Source organism: Myripristis murdjan, chromosome 24, assembly GCF_902150065.1.
Source record: "Myripristis murdjan chromosome 24, fMyrMur1.1, whole genome shotgun sequence".
Lineage (NCBI taxonomy): Eukaryota > Metazoa > Chordata > Actinopteri > Holocentriformes > Holocentridae > Myripristis > Myripristis murdjan.
The window spans coordinates 15603107-15623853 of record NC_044003.1 but is presented as its reverse complement, the minus strand read 5'-3'; the positions used below and the strand labels follow the sequence as shown (position 1 = coordinate 15623853).

General features: G+C 40.9%; 2 protein-coding genes across 2 annotated transcripts in view; both read left to right on the top strand.

Annotated features, from left to right (window-relative positions):
• The window catches only part of LOC115356209 (formin-like), a 34182-nt gene that overhangs the window by 3449 nt on the left and 9986 nt on the right, over positions 1-20747 (top strand). The window contains exons 3-12 of the mRNA XM_030047282.1: positions 4487-4662; positions 11505-11613; positions 13299-13360; positions 13607-14304; positions 16015-16156; positions 17063-17150; positions 19111-19172; positions 19286-19374; positions 19459-19588; positions 20245-20391. Of these exons, the coding sequence (XP_029903142.1) occupies positions 4487-4662; positions 11505-11613; positions 13299-13360; positions 13607-14304; positions 16015-16156; positions 17063-17150; positions 19111-19172; positions 19286-19374; positions 19459-19588; positions 20245-20391 (1703 nt within the window). The remainder of the gene's footprint in view (positions 1-4486; positions 4663-11504; positions 11614-13298; positions 13361-13606; positions 14305-16014; positions 16157-17062; positions 17151-19110; positions 19173-19285; positions 19375-19458; positions 19589-20244; positions 20392-20747) is intronic.
• On the top strand, positions 8711-11292 carry LOC115356210 (uncharacterized). Its single transcript, XM_030047283.1, has one exon. It carries the CDS (start codon positions 9429-9431, stop codon positions 11241-11243), a length of 1815 nt encoding a protein of 604 aa, XP_029903143.1. The 5' UTR covers positions 8711-9428; the 3' UTR covers positions 11244-11292.

Genomic DNA, 20747 nt, shown 5'->3' with positions numbered 1-20747 from the left:
AGCAGAGGACTTTGATGGTGGTACATCTGACTGTCAGGCTAGACATCAGACAAGATGCTCTGATTTTCATGCTCTAGCTTGTCTGTTCTCATCCTCTCCCAGTCTTCTCTGGGTCATTTGAGTACAAACACACACACACACACATATACACACACACTGTCTCTCTTGCTCACCACAGATGCTGAAGCAGACCTGAAGGATGTGTGGTAGTCTGTGAATAATGGCCTCATGCTGGTTTGACATACCACTACATCTTTGTGTGTGTGTGTGTGTGTGTGTGTGTGTGTGTGTGTGTGTGTGTGTGTGTGTGTGTGTGTGTGTGTGTGTGTGTGTGTGTATGTGTGTGTGTGTGTGTGTGTGTGTGTGTGTGTGTGTGTGTCTGTGTGTCTGTGTGTCTGTGTTTGCTCAGGCATGAAGTACTAGGTGAGCACCTGATGTGGATACCCTGGTGGCTGGGTTTGGTGGTCGAGTGGTGGAAAGTGCACTGACCTGAGACAGCTACAGTTCCCCTTCACAGAACAGAATTAGTGTGTGTGTGTGTGTGTGTGTGTGTGTGTGTGTGTGTGTGTGTGTGTGTGTGTGTGTGTGTGTGTGTTGGGAGGGAGGAAGAGAGGGCAGAATCAAGGAAAAACTCTAAATGTGCAGGAGGGTAGCATAAAGTTGACTTAATCTGCATGGGATAACTGCTGTTTTAAAGTGCTAACCATGCCAGGCTGTCTTTTACCATAGGAGACAAAAGTGATCACACACTACCCTGGACTCATTGCAATATCTTTTAATAAATCACCAACATTTATTTTTGCCTCCTCAGGGTGTGTGTGACAAACATTTCACTTTTATCTCTTTATCAGCTGTCTTTACCAACTCTCTGTCTATTAAATCTCTTGTTCAACAGAAGTAAACAACACCATACTGGACCGCAAAATGAATTTGCTTCAGGAATGTGTAAAGGAAAACAAGAAGTCATAAGCAGCTCTGTGCTGTTGCATAATGTTGGTGCACGTGCTTCATTGCACCATGTTTAAAGCCGAATGTAGAAGTCATTTTTCTATCCTACTATACCACCATGATACACAGCATGCTTGCCATTATGTTGTCATGGTGGCATCTATCTGTGTGTGTGTGTGTGTGTGTGTGTGTGTGTGTGTGAGTATAGAAATGAAAACACAATGAATTAAACACAATACATAATAGAAACTTTATTCCCAGTTACTTCAATAGAGAAGATGATCTGATTAGATTTTGGAGCATATTAAAAAAAAAAAAAAAAGTTTAAATTACTCCATATTGTTTTAAGTTTAAGTGCCAAGTTATTTGCATATTAATGTGTTATTAATATTATGTTATTATATAATATTAATACTGCTGTGTTATGTAAGGACAAGCATATTATCATATAAATACTTTTAAGTTAGCACATTAATGAGTTTTATGATCTCTTCAGCATAACTACTCAACTTGGTGATTATGTTGGGACATTAGGCAGCTCAAGCGCCTCTTTTTGATCTTCTCCATGAGTAACCCCATGAGTTTTGGCAACAGTAACCCACTCTTTAGCGGCAGCAGAGTGTAGTGGTATACTTTTGAGGAGGTGGCTGAACTGTGACCCTGACATCGTCTACATGTCAGTGGTTATTTGGCTGAAAGTGAGTTCTCCTTATGGTCCAGATGCACACCCACCGTAACATTACACCTCTATCGGCTATTAAAATAAATTCAAACTGATCAACTCTCAAAGTTCTGACTTTATTTGAAACTGAGGAACTTGGCAGTACTGAGTGCAGTCGAAGTGTTTGTGTTCTCAGTGCTAGATCAGTTAGATCCGTATTGAGTCTGATGGCTCTTATTAGCCTCTCAGGAAATGAAAGCCCATCCAGGCGGGGCAACATGACGCTTGGCTGTCCAAATAGGATTAATGCCCTGAGCCTCACAAAAGACAAGAAATATGTGGAGGATGATGATTAGAGTGAGAGAGAGTGTGATGTTGAGCCTTCAATTCATGTTATTCTCAAAATCCAATATTGTGTTGAATGTGGCTGAATTGAGGACAGATAAGAAATTTCCATAAGCTGGAACAATGCGATCTGTTTAATCTGGCTTCAAGTATGGTTATGTGTTTGCTGGAAGTTACACAAACCAGCTGCTCTTTTGGCACTCTCTCTGAAATTATGGTATCCTGCTTTACCCTGACACATGTAATACGGCCCACTCTCCATGTCAGCAGTTGGAGAAGGGAGTTTGTTGAGACAGAAAATTACCAGGTCAGGGGCCGGGAAAATCTGGATGCATAAAGTGAACAGACTCTCCTCCTCCTCAAGGTTGAGCTGCCTTTGACTACATCTTGCATTTGGTGGATGCATTTATCCACTGTGCCTCACAAGTGTGAATCAAAGTGGGAATTAAAAACCCTAGCTATGCCAGTGCTAGTGCCATGCTGAGTGAAGACTTTAATTTCCAGTTGTTCCAGTGGAATTTTTTTTCAGCAGGCAGTGGTTGTACTGAGCAGCAGGACATACCTTTAGTACCTATTTAAATAAGAATCCTACTGCAACCAAACTATTGATTGTGAAACATACTGTACATGCTGGCAAAATGCAGATTTTGTGTGATAAATATAATGATTAATGAAAGCTCCACTTCTGATTCTCTCTCACCTTTTGTCAGACTGTCCTTTTCAAAGCTCCTCTATTAGCTCAGTTACTCGGGGATCATTAGCTGTCACCCCTCTAATGCTAGACATCCATCATCTAACCCTCCCATCTGTATCTTCAACCAGCCCCCCGGCACCTCCCCACTTCATTCCATAACTATGACTTTAACTACTGTACAGCTATCAAAAAACAATATGTAATGAAGCCGGGGGCAAAGTGTAAAAAGCTAAATCTGCATGCTGACAGTTGCTCCTGTGGTGTATGAATTTGTTAACATCCATAGAGTTGATGGGCAAAATGTCACCTGTCAGCTGTAAGTGTTGATAAGGGTATACGCCTTGGGAGCAGCTTTCAGTGTGTCAACTCTACGTTTGAATCATGCTTCGTATTCTGTCTGGCACCTATACAACAGTTTGATGCATTTGGTCTTTATTCTGCTTTACAAAATGCATCACAGAATAACATACAATAGCAGCAAAGTGAAAATCATGTTCTTGCAGGAAGAAAAGCTGTATCTCATTATGGTGCATCTGATTAATAGTGGACGCTTGATTAACAGTGAGGAATCGAAGAATTAATGATACTGTGTCACTGAACCATTGTATAACCTTAGGAAAAAACTGGATTAATTGATTGCTCAACCATGCCCTTTGAACAAAACATTAACACGTCTTGCTAAAGTTGAGCCACAGGCGTACTGTACAATTCATGTCTCAGCTGCTTCAAGGATTACAAATTTAGTTAATTGAGGGAACCGTATGGTTCTAATAAATTGTGTGTTAGACATATGTTTTGTCTAGGTTTTGAAATTTTGTAGTTGAACAGATATTTGTGCTTAGCCAAGATTTACCTTATTGTTCCTTGAAGTTCCTCTTTTTATCCTCATGGTGACACTATAGGTTAACTTAACACACAAAGGATTTACTACAGGGATGAGACATTAGTTGATCATTTAAAGTTCTCTACATTTTGTTTATGTGGCATCCAGGTGGTTTGGTTGGCAGACATTTACAGGAGGACTGGAGATCATTTCAAACAAATTCTACTACAAGCTGGACACTGGAACATTGCATTATTGTACCTTATTTTTAACTCAGTTACCTCACACATCCAAAGATGAGCACTGGGAACCTTTATAGAGCATTTGTAAGGGATGTAGCGGGACCTTTAGCAAACTGAAGTTGAGGTGCATTGCCTTGAATAATGTTGTGTGATCTATTGTCAAGTCAGTGTTTTGACTACCTGTGCCTAGAATCAAAGAGGAAAACCTCTCAATTAAAAAGCAATTCAGTTACCTATGATGAGTTTGCCAATACTGCTACCAAGACTTAAGACATGCTGATGTTTATATGCAGTGGATGTAGAGTACTTGTGCAGTTTTGCCTAAATTTATGTTTCCCTCTGTATGTTTTGCCTTATATATGCAACCCTGTTTCACCCTTGTAGTAAAAATCAGTTAGCACTTCAGTACTACCAAAGTCACATTAAAACAGCCCAGTAAACCTCATATTGTGCTTGATTTGATTCATTGTATTTGGCAAATGTAAGTGTTTCTTAAAGGTTATTTTTAACTTGGCAGCTTCACACTTTGGCATCCCCAACTGGCAGTGAGAGGCAATTATTTGAAAGCTTAATTTCAATACCAAGTAAATCTGCAGTGTGATCAGAAACAGGAAAAAGATATAATGCTTGTGGGCCCAGCTCTCTCTGGGCATGATACAGAGGCCATGAACCAGTTGTGAACCCATGATGTTGCAAATATTTAGCATACTTATCTGGTCTGCTGAACCACTGACATTCCTCAATGATTGGTGATTCTGCTCGCTCTCCTTCAGATGAGGCTCTCCAGAGACAGGAGGAGATCTGGCAGCAGGAGGTGGAGGAGTCCCTCCTCTTCTGCAGGTCTCTTTCCAGTCCATCCAGACCGAGACACGTCGACTTCTTGCGCATCACAGCCCCCGAAGATGACATCACCGGTGAGGCACCCACGCCCATCTTCCCTGAGCTTCTGGTGAGCAATATTGGCGGTTTGATGTGAAGAAAAACTTTAGTTAGACTGTCTCATACTGTCTAGATCAGTATTTTTGCTATCGTGTGCCATTGTGGTTCAAGAGTATGCATAACATAAATTCAACCAGAAAAGGTGGAACTGATAAATGAAATCTCCTGCTGTATTGTTTGGCTAGAATGGGAACCTGCAGACTCTTGACTGTCACTGTATAATGTACACAATATGGACTAAAGTATTGGGACACCTGCACATTACACCATTAGGAGTTTTTATGGCATCCTATTCTAAGTTTATATGCATTAATATGGAGTTGGTCCCTCTTTGCAGCTATAACATCTTCCACTCTTCTGGGAAGGCTTTCTATAAGATTTTGGAGTGTGTCTGTGGGAATTTTTGCCCATTCATCCAGAAGAGCATTTATGAGGTTAGACACTCATGTTGGATAAGAGGGCCTGACTCGCAATCTCTGTTCTAGTTCATCCCAAAGGTGTTGGATGGGGTTGAGGACAGGACTCTGTGCAGTCCAGTCCAGTTCTTCCACACCAAACTCACCCAAACCACGCCTTTATGGAGCTTGCTTTGTGCACTGGGGCACAGTCATGCTGGAGCAGAAAAGGGCCTTCCCCAAACTGTTCCCACAAATTTAGGAACCATAGAATTGTCCAAAATGTCTAGGTGAACTGAAATGTTAAGATTCCCCTCTCTGGAACAAAGGGGCTGAGGCCAACCCCAGAATAACAAACCCATAGCATTATCCCTCCTCCACCAAACTTTACAGTTGGCACAGTGCATTCAGGCAGGGAACATTCTCCTGCCAGTGGCGGCGTGCTCTACACCGCTCCATCCGACATACAGTATGGCATTGCGTTTTTTGATGTGAGACTTGCATGCAGCTGCTCGGCCATGGAAACCCATGCCATGAAGCTCCTGGCGCACAGTTTGTGTACTGATATTAATGTCAGAGCAGGTTTGGAGCTCTGCAGTTACTGAGTCTACAGAGCATTGGCAACACTTTTTTACACACTATGTACCTCGGCACTTGGCAACTCCACTGTGTAACTTTACGTGGTCTGCCACTTGGTGGCTGAGTTGCTGTTGTTCCTAAATGTTTGCACTTTGAAATAATATGACTCAAAGTTGATGGTGGAATATCTGGGAGGGAAGAAATTTCACAAACTGACTTGTTGCAATGGTGGCATCCTATTACATTGCTATTGCAGCACCACGCTGGAATTCAGTGAGCTCTTTACAACGACCTGTTCTTTCACAAATGTTTGTAAAGGCAGACTGTATGGCTAGGTGCTTGATTTTATAAACCTTTGGCAATTTATAAACCTGTGGACTGAATGAAACATCTGAATTCAGTGATTAAGTGGTGTGTTCCAATACTTTTCTCCATATAGTATATATTAAAATGTCTAATTTTCCTCAGTCATTAACATAACTAATCTATGGATAAGGGTGTGGAAAGTACAAACCACTATTCTTGATCCGGCAAGGAGTGGGATGGGGTGGGAGTTGGGGCTGGAGGTTGTGTTGGCCACTCTTACATTTTTATTGCACATCTGTAGTGTTTCTCATCCTTCAGATATGTTGTGATTCTGTAAGGAGAAACTGATCACTATCACTATTTTCTGTGATAAAGCCATCATAATGATGCTCTACACGCAGCACTGAGTTGTCTGAATAGATTCCGCATCTCAATAACGCTACATCATCATGACATTGACCTACATTTTGTCTCTGGACTACAACAGAGCCAAGTCTCTTGGCACCACCACTGCATATCCCTTTTTGTTCTGGTTCATGGAATAACCTCGTGTACTGGTACTGTATGACACGCTGTTGCTAAAAGAATGCTGTTTTCTCAATGGTTACATAAGGGAGGGGATTTAATGTGACTGTGTAGGTGCCTCGTACGAGCATTTGCTTGTAATAGTAATTTACTGGGCTCTCTCTCTTTCACACCCTATGTATGTGTACCATGTACCAACTAGAGTTACATTTACTGCCAGCTATTAGCTAGCTCTCTGTCGATGTCTCTCTGACATGCCTATCACAGTGGTTATCCCGTGTTCACTCTTTCCCATACATTTACAGATCCATGACCCATAGCTATAACTCACAACAGATGATATATTTCAGGCCATTTTCTTCGTGTTTTGCTTTCACATTGGAGTAGCAGATTTTATCAGCAATATGCAGACGACTGTTAAGATGAAAACCTAATAATCTGGCCAGCAAATATAGGATTAGTTTGGGTTTGGGATTGGATTTTGGATTTTGGATCAAGATTGGTATTTAAAGGAAAACATCTTGAGACTCACAGGACAGTCCAATCAGTATTTATGAAGATGAATAACCCTTCCAAACCAAGAAACCAAAGAATCTAGACGATAATCTGCCCAGTCATGTGATACACTGCCTGAAGATATTCCACTTGAAAAGAGAAGCTGAGACTGATTCTGTGTTCTCGTCCAAGCAAGCTTTAAATTATGGACAATCAGCTCCAAACCAGACAATGTACCCTGATCATGAGAAATTATTTCCATCTTTTCTGATTCAGGCACTGTGGGGCTGTACAGCAGTGGGTCATTACAGATGAAAGGGCAGGACAGACTTCTCATATCTGGCCTAGGAGACAGTACTGAATGTGCACGAATGCAGAACAAATTTAAGAAGGTCAGAGAAAGAATATATGTCAAACCTGTAATTAAGGGGCTTGAACACTCTCACTGAAAATTCAGTTTTAATAATTTATTGCATATATGGCATACTTGAAGTCATCATCTGGACAAATGATTCAAACACCATCCAAGTCCCCAATATATGGTTGTGGAGTCCTAACACAGACTGCCAGTGAACCCCTCTTGCTGCTTTAATAAGTTTCCAATAAAGTTAGACTGCCATTAGGTTTGCACAGACTGTGAGTACTTCAGGCAAACAACAGTACCGTGGATACTCGCTGAATTTGTAAATAAAACAAATATCAAACTTCACTGTTCTGAATGATAATATAAATCAGATCAAAAATTAGGTAATAAAAGAAAGCATTCAATACAGAGACATCTATGTATTATGGCTGAGTGATCTATACCTTCTGCACAGTCTGTAAAGCCATTGCCTAATGCTGGATTCAGGCCAGCGTGGTTGTTCAGGATCTAATTATTGTTGTGTTCACTATGACAACTAATACTGCTCCATAGGATTATCTGGATTCATTTCTATTACATAAACACAGCTTGCATAAAGGCTGCAATGACCCACCTTCTGAATGCAGAGGTACTTAATTAGTATTACTAAGATTAAGTATTGTCCAGTTTTCCACAGAGTAACATGTTGTAGACACATTAAGTATGTACATTGTGCATACATGAGGTATAATGTACAAGGTGCTTTATACCTCAGACCAAGTTATATAATGCTACCACTAATCTTGTGTTCTTCAGCTGCCCAATGACTCTTAACATAAATGCAAACAAGGGTGGGACCTTAGAATAACAATGTGTGTTAATTAAGAAGTTAATTTTAGAATATGACGACATGTTGGTGTGCTACTATGTTGTGTCATCCGAAGGGAAGGTGTTATCTTGAATTATTTTTTTGACGTCACCTTTAAAATTTTATTTTCCTGCTCTGTGTTCTGTTATTTTTATGTATGCAATTTAAAAAATGCTCTTAAAATCATAACCACTCATGAAAGCCCACAAACTTAAAATCATCACAAATCAAATTGTCTACAAAGTGAAAAAAAAATCTTCACTTGCCATTGATAAACTAGATTTATTTTGAGCAGCATTAGTGGTGTGGGTAGGTGGGGTTAGACCTGCTAAGAAGCACGGATTAGCCCGGTAATGCTCAGAACCTGTAAAGGAGTAGAGAGACCTGCCCCTTAACTATATGTTTAGTTAGACTTACAGTGGTCTCTTGCATATTTATTTACTCTCCTCTAACTGTGGGTGTGGTGTCCTGCCATGTGCTCTGGCTGGCTTCCTATACAGTGCAGCTCACGGATCTGTCAGGGTGTTGTCTGACACGGTGGCAGCCACTGTAGGAATGGACAAGCCTTAAGGGAGCAAAGCTTAAGTTGGAGAGACAGAGGATAAAAACACCATCTGCTTTCAGTTATACTGTCACAACCTGTAGAATGACGTCCACGGCACAACTGGGAGCTGTCGGTAAACCGCTGTAGCAGGTACGGAGGAACCAAAGGGAATATGAACCCGAAAGTGGAAGGAAAACATGGCACTTGGATCTGGCAGTGACTGCAGCTCTGGTGAAGACTGAGCTCAGCCTCTGAATCACTCCAGCAAGCGGGGCCATGGAGCTGGGTTTGGAAACCCATACTTTTCCATTACTCCTTGGATTTCTCTGCTTTCATTGGTTACCCTGAGTGACTAACAGCTGCTTCCATTTTTAGGTTTGGGAAGTTAACTCTCTGGTAAGACATGAAGGAACTGTTGTTACAGTTACAGGATAAACCCATTTCTTTTCAACAAACTGGAGCGAAAGCAGGTTCGGTTTTCAGAGGTGATGATATGACTTTCTAAGGTTTATAATAGACAGTGTATTGGTTACCAGGTTTCTTGAATCCTTAGTAGATTCAAAGTAAGAAGAATTTGCATGATAGTGCATTTTGTTAGATAAATGTTTTTGGGATAAGGAGTGCATGCCATACAGATGCCTTATTACCAAAGAGACAATTTTTATTAAGACTGCATTTTTCTTGTGTAAGTTGATATAAAGTTACATTGAAAGAGCAAGTCATGGATTTAAGCAGAGTTGACAGTAACCACAATGCTGAGGTTATAGGAAAAGCTTTCACCGAACTTCCCTCTAACTCAATCCTGGATAAGTTCACCACCATCTTCACTCACAGATCTGACTCCCAGCAACTGGAACAGCAGACAGCCATCCTGAAGTTCTTCAGGTCTCTCTCAGGAGAGGAGAATGAGGACATAATGCAGGGAGATGTTGAGTTCAGTGGTAATCTAAAGAAAAACAGGGATTTGAGTTTTGGGGATGTTTTCAAGCATGATAATTCCTCATCTAAAGAAAAAGTGCCTGTTGAAAGAGAGCAAAAAAATAAGGTTCAGGTAACAGTGAACACAACAGGAAGTGATGCAGACTCAACAGAGGAGGTCAGGAATTACATTAACCAATTAGAGAAGGATGTTCAAGCAAGACAGAGTCAACAAAGCATAGCCACAAACATTGAAAGTGGCTGCTCAGAGGAATGTAATATGGTGAAACAGACCTTTGACACAAACCAGCTGGACGAGAGCGAGTCCCCAGAAAGACTCAGTCAGTGTATGCATACCGTCAATCAAACTGATAAAGTAGGTGACTCAGTGGATGAGTGTGTCTTGAATGAATTAATGCAACCAAGACGTCAGCACATTCCAAATATAGATTGTGCAGTCAGTGTCAAGCAAAATGAGGCTGAGGAACTCATCATGGAAGTGGCAACAGCAGACAAAAACATTCAAAGCACAGACTTCCACAATAAGAACATGCTCACTTATAACAATGGAGAAGAGCATTTCATCTCAGGGCCTTTAGATATTGTCACACCAGCAAATATGTCCACTGAGGGTGTGGTTTCTGATTCTCAAATCTCGTCTACCGTGAGTATTAAGGAACCTGCTACCAGTGGATATTCCAATAAAAGAAATGCAGTGATAACTCTGACTAGGATAGGACCTGCTGTTAAAGAACAGTTTGAATCAGGAGAAACAGTGGCACCAATTTTGGGACATGACCGGGAGCAAACCGATGGGCCTTCCAGTTTTATACAGGAGGATGAAGAGGAAATGGAAAGTGTCAAGGAGGACGATGAAGATGAGGAGAAAGGAGATATATCCCTAGACTCCACCAGCGATTTCGGCAACCCTTGCAGCCCACAGGAAAGTGTACTAAACTCTGCTGTATTCTCAATTCCCCCAGTCAGTGACCCTCCACCTGGATCCACTTCAACCAGGTCCACCTTCTCCCCAGGATCCCCAACAGATACGTCCATCCAGCTCCCTGCTCTCTTCAGTGGCCTCAGGGTCCTTAGGAAGGGAGTGGCAGGGCCTGAGCATGACACCATAACCCAGATCAAACCCTCATCCCAGGGAGCGAGGAGGGCAATCCTCCCTGAGCTTGAGAAGAAGCAGGGGGACTCAAAGATTCAGGGAAGTTTCCTGAATCAGATTTCCCAGTTCCTAAACCAGAAAAAGAAGGGGGAGGAAAGAGGAGAGATGACAATCGAAGAGAAGTTAGAGTCCAGTGACAAGTCAGACAGAGCTGATGGGGAAGCTGAAGGGGAGATGGGTGAGACAACAGAGGACAATGACAGCACAGAGTATCAAGAGGGAGAGAAGGAAGAACTGCACCCTGAAACAGAGGAGCCTGCAGATGCCTCAGAGTTAGCACAGCCTATAAAACCTCCTGTTTCTAGTGCCGAGGCAGCATTTGATGCATTCAAGGCCTTCTTCACTCCCAAGCCTTTAAAGAAGGACCCAGTGGAGAAGGTGGACCTGGACGCCATGAGGAAGAAGATTAGAGGTGATAAAGATGTGCTGAGAGCCCTTTTTTGAGAGAACTTCCAATAAGACCCCTGAGAAGAAAACCATTTGTGATGGCGAAGTATGCATTGTGTTATTATAATGGAAAAAAATCAAACATACCTAAAATGATTAATTAAGAGATTACACAGGCTTTGATTCTTTCTGTGGACATTTGTGGAAAAATAACTACACCTAAGTTATCATTTGAATAGTGTTGTGTTTCCAAAGGACTAATGGTGTAATTTATGGCTGGTTTATTCATAAATCTGTTTTAATCTCTTTCTCCTCTAGACAGAGGCATCCTCTCCTGTAGAGGGAGAGGAGCGAACCCCTGGCCGTCTACAAGCCATCTGGCCACCAGTGAAGGAGGAAAAGCTTGGACTGAAGTATACAGAAGCAGGTATGGCAATATTTATACAAAGTAGTATGTTCAAGGTCCAACATTTTTTATTTGTCATTTGCACAGACAAACTCCAGGTTAAATCAGACATTTAAATTCTTAAAACAACGGTGCTCCAAAAACAGATAATTTAGTTAAGAAAATAAAATAAAAGTGTATATTAACTTGAGTGTAATGTCATCAAAAACTTCAGTTAATATAAGTTAATATGAGTGTAGTACAGCAGTACTCCAGTATATGACTATATTGCACGGACAACATAGAATTTTCACAGTATTTCACAAATTCGTTCTCAGTATCTCACAGAATAGTCTGCCTTATGACTGCAACTGCATAGAATATTTCATGCAGCATCGAGTAGTAATGGCATAGAAATAGTGAATAGAAAAAGTGTGACAGTAATTTTACAGTATGGTATGCAGCATGTCAGATAAGGTAGATAAGTCCTGGTCATAATATTATATATAACTACATATCAAAAACATTCAAATATGGTGATGCATTGAAAAGAGACAAAACATGAGAGAAAATTGCGACAGCGCCTTAAAAAATGACTCCATGACTCATTTATCACCATCCTAAATGTGAAAAATAAACTCACTCACAGGCATATCAGTAAGACTAACAATGTGATAGATGTCAATTTGAAACAAAGCAGTACATGGGGTGGCAGTGTTTGCTCAGTGGTATCATGTGGTAGATGTACAGTACAGTGTGATATTAAGCTCCACTGCTAATGTAAATACACCTCCACCCTGTGTGTGTGTTTCCACAGCAAGTACGTTTGTGAAGGGATTCAGATTGTACACCAAAGTAACACAGGTCACTTAATTTTGTACCTGTGAGCAGAACACTTTTCCAGTGTAGAATGATCTGTTTAATTCCTTCGGGGCAATACTAGGTGTGAAGTAAGTTGTCAAAAACTAAAAGTCCAACAAGCTGACTTTCAGATAGCCCACCTCCCTGTCATTGTGCAAACCACTTTGACTCAGTGTCAATGTAAAGCGTATACTACACTGTAAAAAAAAATTAGGTCACTTTAAAAGCACAGCAGTCATAAATATCAGCTTCTCAGGGCGTTGTCAAAGAGGAGTAATCATTTTTTTTTCGCTCTGTCTAACTTGCCTTACTTGAAATAATTCTGCTTCTATTTGTTAATAGGTTTACCAAAGGTTGTTCGATAAGGGATAAAAATGCCCCATGTGTGCACACCTTCTTTACAGCCTCCTTTGCTACACTTGCTCGAAATGATAGCTTTAATCATCCATTAGTGGCTTAATGTTTGCATAAGAGTTTGAGTATTGTATTGTGTGCTAAGGTCTGTTAATCAGATGCTTAATTACTTTTCAGCATCTACTGCCATCTTATGGTTAAGTTGCATATTGTTTTAGACCAGAATGACCCAATGTGTCCTGAACCTCGATGTGGAGCCTCTTGCTGTGAATAAATATGGATTCATTTTGTTCTGAAAAATTATCCAAGGCTCTCAAGTGTCTCCTGGTTGCTGTAAGTGTCTGGCTGTGGCTTGTACCTGGCCACATTACCATTGTATCCATCACAGTGAGAAAGCCCTCTCAGGCACCACTGTTGTAATAATGAGCATCTGTTGTGGAACACAAAAACAAATGGGCCTTTTGTACGTTTTCTCCCCTCATTCCTGTGTCTTATGCTGTATTTTCTCTCAGAGCACCAGGCTGCTCTTCTGCAGCTGAAGAGAGAATGCAAGGAAGAATTGGAAAAGTTACAGGTCTGTATAAAGTATAAAGTGAAGTGTTTAGCCAGATAATAGTACAATGTGATGCTAACCTTACACTGAAGAGAAAGAAATGCATCCCTAACCCTAATATCATGTTACAATACATGTAATAATATAATAATAATTAATTAATAATGCTTCAGAGATCCAACTACATGCAATGTGTTTATAAATGACTGCTGCATTGGCCCACATTCACCCCCACAGATGTCAAGTCTAACCAACATTATATTTTAGGAGGACTATGACCGGGAGCTGTCTAGACTGAGGGTGGAAAATGAGGAGAATGTTGCCCGGCTTGAGTTCACCTTGGCCCAGCTACAGAGCGAGCTCTCCCGTGGTGGGCCTCGTCAACGTGGGGACGTCAAAGACATTGCAGTGTCTACGGGAGATGACATTTTACATAAATCCTTCCGCAATGTCTGCATCCAGACAGACCGGGACACCTTCATCAAGGCTCCTGAGGATGGGGATGGAGCTGTGCGAACCAGCCCTCAGCAACACAAGGTGGATCCTAAAAAGCTCGACCTGGGCTTCATCAACCTGACCCTCTCTGGACAGAGGGAAGATGCACTTCTCACTTCTTCATCATCTGTACCTCCACCTCATCCTCTGTCACCTGTGTCACAACCACTACCAGCTGCTTCCCAGACCCTGATACCAGCTGACACCACCGCGCTGCCTCCTCCTCCACCACTTCCACCATGCGTTACATCAGCCATAAACCTAATGCAGGTGTCACATGGCCCTCCACCACCTCCTCCACCACCACCACCACCACTGCCCCCTCCATCTACACCAGGCTTAGCTCCCCCACCACCTCCTCCTCCAATGTTCGGTCTCGAGGTGGATAAAGCTCCCAGGAAACCAGCTGTAGTGCCTTCCCAACCCATGAAGCCCCTCTACTGGAATAGGATCCAGATTCAGGAAAATAAGTAGGTTCACAGCTGAAGCATGAGCCTTGTCCTACATCATGGGACCGAGGGTTGGGTAGTATGTTTATAATTGTAGTTGAGAGTAACTGTAAGAGTTTACCTGATTCTGAGCAGGACATTTTGAAATATTCTTGCCTTATTGCTTGTAATTACTTTTCAAAGGGGGTCTATGGTGCCCAGAGATGCCTGTAGCGAAAATGCAAGATTATTAACAATATGACATGTATCTAATCCTTTAGCTATTATCACTGAACTTAAAATCACTTTTAAATATAAGTAACCTAAACATCCCGAAACAAAACAAAAGATAGCTGTGTCATGCTTTAATGTAATCTCATCTGAGGCAAAATTATCTAACAATGTTCATTTCTCCTTTACATGTGTGCAGTAACAGTAGATGCATGGGCTCAGCGCTCTTACTTACCAGACATTATCGCTGGTACACACTAGAAGCCAGAATCAGTCATCAGTTTCCCGTCACCAGAATCAGTATCGCTTTAATTGCCAAGTATAATAAGTAAGATGAATTTTAGTTTCAACCCACATACTGACACACACATAGAGGGACAACAGCCAAGACAGAAACCAAGACGAGGCTCGCTTGTACAGGAGACAGTGATTTGTGTGGTGTTGTGTTTGCAGGCTTCCTCGGCTGTCCTGCTGAAAGCTGATACTTTGTGAAAGGCCTCCTTATCCCTTAGAACCCACACTTAGACATCCACTTTAGTTAGGTTTTGCAGCCAAGTGTGCACTTATGTTAACCACAGTCTCCTACAGTTTGTGTGTGGCTCTCGCCCACACACTTCACTGAGCAGTTCCCACAGCAGTCCTCATCCATTCAATTGCTTCCCAGCAGAAAAGTCAAAACTGCTTTGGAAAAAAAGACAAGGCAAGAGGAATTCAGTTCAATGCGATAGTACACAGTCTCCATCTGGGCTTTCATATGCCCCACTGTCTCAACATGGGACACCCTCTGGCCATGGTCCATACCCAATCAGAACCAATCCATTCAAACCATTAACCAGCGGGTCTTCTTCTGAAGTGTATTGATCACTCCAACAGCATGAGCTTAGTTTAAGATTCATCCACTGATGGTTTTTGAAGGCTCATACCCATACTGATATTTTTGGTTTGAAACAGCTGATAGCTATTATTTTGTGGTGATATTCAATATCATTAGATTTGACTGTTTTTATGCCAAACAATTACAAGTATTTAATGTTTCCCTGAGAATTTTATTCCTCTCAGGGTGGAGAGGTCTCAGAAAAAGCATTTAAACTATCACCGGACACTAAAACTCTTCAATGAAAACCCATGAAAATGATACATATTCATGCATCCTTGTGTGGAATCCAAATAAATTGTCTCATTAGAACCAATTCAGGTTAGTGGCTTCCCAAAGACAACCAGTGAAATACTGATCAAGTCCACAATAAATCTTTGATCGCTTAAACTGTTCCATATCAGTCATATCCGACAGGGATGACAGTGGCTAGTCAACATTTTTGATAAAAGACCAATATCAGTCCCATGTTATTAGTTTCCCAATTTGCGTCATGTAACCCAAAGCCACACTGCTCTGTTGGCTGTTCTCTAAAACACTGCACAGTCAAGCTGAAAAAGTACAATTACTTAAATCAGAACCTAAAGATGTGCCTTGAGAGATAAAATATAAAATGAACCTATGTTTCTGTTTTTTGTCTTCCTCAGTAACAACACACTGTGGAACTCTTTAGAGGAACCAGATATAATCAACACCAGCGAGTTTGAAGATCTTTTTGCCAAGACCACCATGCAGACTAAAAGGAAACCGCTGTCAGAAGCCTTTGAGAAGAAAGCCAAAGTCAGGAAGGTAATACAAAAGAAATTGACCATACTGTAACATCATGTGAAACACACATCAGCATCAGGATTTTTTTTTTTTTTTTTGCTGCTGATTAATCCATACAGCTGAAGGTAGCCTGCTAACAGTAGGAGTACAGTAAGATTGTAATGTGTCCATTGTTCACTAGAGGGGGTCGATGCCATTGAGTTTACTCTGCTGTGCAGGTGGGTCGATAACACTCTGCCCTTCAGATAAAGGCCTTTTCTATTTTAATTGTTGACACTAGGAGTACTTTCCCCTGTGTTGTTTCCTTTTAACATGACTAATATTTTTTAGAACACATAAAAAAGTGGCGATGCTCAGAAAGGCTTTAAAATTTACAGAATTCCCGTTCATATCATGATACAGTACATAACCCTCTGTTATTTGAATTTGTATAATAGTATTGTTTCTCTCTTTTTTCCCCTTTTTAAGTGACCTGGAACCACCAGATTAAACCAAATACTGTATACTCTCTTGTTTTCTCATCAGTTCCTCCTGTTTAGTTCCTTTCAACCCATTAAGTGGGTTTGATTTGAGAGAGAAACTTATGTTTTTATTTAAGGAAAATTGGTCAAAAACATGAGTAATTGATCTAATTTTCCCTGTGACCTGATTTCCCATTCACTCACCTAATGAGATGCATTGTGTTCTGCTCTGGCAGCCTTGGCTACACATGCACAAGTTGCAAATGCATTAAGGTAAAACATAACAACAGCCGTGTTTGCTCCGGGCTATCTCTAAACAGTAGACTCGCTACTAATCACCCTCACTAATGGTCAGTGGTTTTCAGGTAGTCATGGTAACTCTGTGTGTGTGTGTATGTGTGTGTGTGTGTGTGTGTGTGTGTGTGTGTGTGTGTGTGTGTGTGTGTGTGTCTGTTGTGTGCTTTAGATTATTAAGTTGCTGGATGGTAAGCGCTCCCAGGCTGTGGGCATCCTCATCTCCAGCCTCCACCTGGAGATGAAAGACATACAACAAGGTTAGTTATATAAATTCATTACAGACTTTATCTGTTTGGATTGTTGGATGTTCTCATTATATCCTTGAGTAATTAAAATTTTATTTGAAATTTAAAAAAAAAACTCTTTTTTTTTTTTAAAGTTATGTCTTTAAAAAAAAAATAGTTCATTCATTAGGAATGTTTTACACATGGGTGCACTGGTGGCTCACCAGTAAAGAGTGCGTACCATGTACCAGGGCTCAGTCCCAATCACAGCGACCGGGGTTCAAATCCGACCTCAGGTCCTTTGCTGCATGTCATCCCCCCTCTCTCCCCTGTCTATCTCCACTGTGAATGTCAAATAATGCTGAAAAAATAATCTTAAAAAAAAAAAAAAAGGAATGCTTTACACATGCAAGCAAATCCCCTCAGGCCTCAAAACATGTAAAACTCATATTTGGGAGTCATATTGTCAGTCTTTTCATCAGACAAAAATATCAACATGTAAACATAGCTTGTGGTGAGGTATATGTTTCACCAACGAGCGAAATGTTAATAGTACAGCTTGTATCTTTGATACAAGCTGCTAAGCCATTTTTTAAAGTCTATCCTGAGTCATTTACCCAGAGGAACTGCGTGGTACAATTATATATTTGAACATCAAGCAAACATAACAGAGCATAACTGTATTTGACCTATATAGGTTTTGAAGGCGAATAATGATACCAATATTGAAGCTGCTGGTATTTAACATTATTACACTTTAAATATGACCATTCTTGTCCCGCAAAAAATCTAAAAAAAAAAAAAAAAAAACTTGGAATAATATACAGAACATCATAAGATCTGAAACCCAGAGACAGCTGATAATCAAACCAACTGCACTGATCATATTAGAGTGGCCAGATATCTAATTTTTAATAAGAACTTGATAATGGCCTGATGTATTGGCAATGTAACCACATTTTCCCAGCCAATCTGAGACTTTGAACTAGCGGCCATCCAATCATAACATTGGCTCTTAACTTTCAGGTCACCACAGCCGCCTGAACATAGCTCTCGGTTAATATTCCCCGAGCATCACCCTTAACCTCCCTCCCCTTATCCTGTATTTCATCTATGACTATTTGAATATGAGCGGCTAGTGAATTTAAAGTAGGACTAAAGGCTAAAAGTGCATCACATTGTCAGCAAGAGAGTTACAGAGAGGCGATCTGCATTGTTCATCCCCAGATTCAGTCTCTTCATCGAGCAGCAGGCTGTGTTTCACAGTAAAAGGAATGCACTGGCTCTCTGTGTTCATGTCAGACGACCACGTGGGCCCTCTGGGGCTCCGCAGTTCTCGGTTCATGTCTTCACGTTTCATTTTATGTTCTCCCCAATAAATCAAACCCAGGATCATCACAGACCCATGAAGAACTCTGGTCCCTCTTAGCATAGTTTCAGCCATTCCCATCAAATGTGATTCTTGATTGCCTCACTTTGTTTGTTTGTTAGTTTCCCAGAGTACAAGTGGACTTGATCTTCAAGTTGAACATAGCAATCCACGGAATCTGTTTTTGTATTTTATTTCTTTTCTTTTTTTTTTTTTAAACTTTGCCAACATCTTAAATGCTAAGCGGTCAATGCTGTGGTGTTTTGACACTGCACTTTCCTGGAAATCAGTCAGTCAAACAGTGCGGCCAGTCTTATTCTTCCTGGCACTTTTTTTTTTTTTTTTTTGTCTGTTCAACCATGGTGGCTCATCCTAACTACTCAGTTCTTCTTCTTTTCTTTACACCAACAAATTTGAAAGGTAAAATGCACCTCTATATGTGTGCCCGGAAATTTTTCAGACACCGGTTGGTTAAAACAGCAAAATAAAAAAACAGCCAAAAGTTGTGTGTATCAGTCAGTGATATAGACAAAATTGATCTGTAGGAAGTATTTATAGAAAAATGTTGATGGTGAATTATGACTTGAAGGCCTAATATGTGCTTTGTTATTGTCTTACTAATAGCTGTGCTGAATGTAGACAACTCCTTGGTGGACATGGAGACCATTGAAGCGCTGTATGAAAATGTACGTCACACAGCACACTTTTGTTATCTATTTTCATTGGTTTTAATACATTTACTGTAGTAGAATTATGAACCAGCTGTGCCTATTGACATTTCTAATCATCTGCGCCTCAGAGAGGTCAGCCAGAGGAGCTGGACAGGATCAAGAAACACTACGAGACGTCAGAGGAAGACCAAGTCAAACTGCTGGACAAACCTGAACAGTCAGTATCCCCCCTTGTGTTATATGACCCACCTACAAACAGAAATACACATCCTCTGTGTTCACTGTGCATGTTGTGTTTCAGGTTCCTGTATGAGCTTTCTCAGATCCCAGACTTTGCAGGCAGAGCGCACTGCATCATCTTCCAGTCAGCTTTCATCGACGGCATAGCCTCCATCCAACGCAAGCTCCAAATAGTCTCTTCTGTCTGCAAGGTAGGCAGGAGCTTTTTGCATCACTTGCACAGGATAACAATGCCCTGTTCAAAGCGGTGCTGCAGTGGCACATCGGGAAAGGCTTCTGATTGGTCCACTTGTTCCATACTTTGATGTTTTTCTTTCAGTAATACTGGAGAAAACAAGTTTTGTCCATATTATTTTACCTTACTTTACTTTACTTGTCATTTTTTTGTTAACCATCCATTTTAATTAATAAATATGCTTTTATTTGAGTTGCCAGCTGGTTGTTTGATTTACCTGTGCACTCTGTATGTATGCATCCCTACTTTTTTATCTGTGTGGCCAAATGTGTCTCTGACCAACACTGGTTTGGGTGATAAGATGTATAATGTCTTTTGGGTGCATTTACATGTGAATTCTGTGCATTTTCGCTCAATCCAAGTACAATCCAATCAGACAGGACACATATTGAAGAAGAAAGGGGGTTAAAGATGTGTATATGATCTTAAACATACATTGTGTGATCATATGATTACACATATGATATTACTGGATTTTACTTGATATATTACAATGATTCCACTTAATCACCAATAACCATGTAATTTGAAATATCTATGAAGTCTCTGACAGGGAACACCAGTTGTCTGCCTTATGCATTTTAACACTGTTGACCCTGTTTGTCTACTGAGGTTCTGCTGGAGCAGGACAGTGTGAGGGAGGTGATGGGACTGGTGCTGGCCTTGGGGAACCACATGAACGGAGGCAGCAGGACCAGGGGCCAGGCTGATGGCTTTGGCCTGGAGATCCTCCCCAAACTGAAGGATGTCAAGAGCAGGGTAAGGCTTAGCCACCTGAGGGGTCCTCTTTCCTTGCACTGGGTCTTTCAGACAATAGGCCTCAGGAGTCTGACATACCGCTGAGGACAAAGCTTTTCCCAAATATAGAATTCTGGATCCAACACTTTTTCTCTACGAGGGATATACCTGGATTTTTCACATGTTTATTATTATTATTATAATAATTATTGATTATCCCTGTCCCAGCCTCAGATTTAATATTTTATTTAAAACGTGGGCGATTTTATCTGCATGTTATTTGTTAAGTGGGGCAGGATCCACTGAATTTATGCTTCCATTTTCCAACTCAAATAATTATTTTACTAACACACACACACACACACACACACACACAC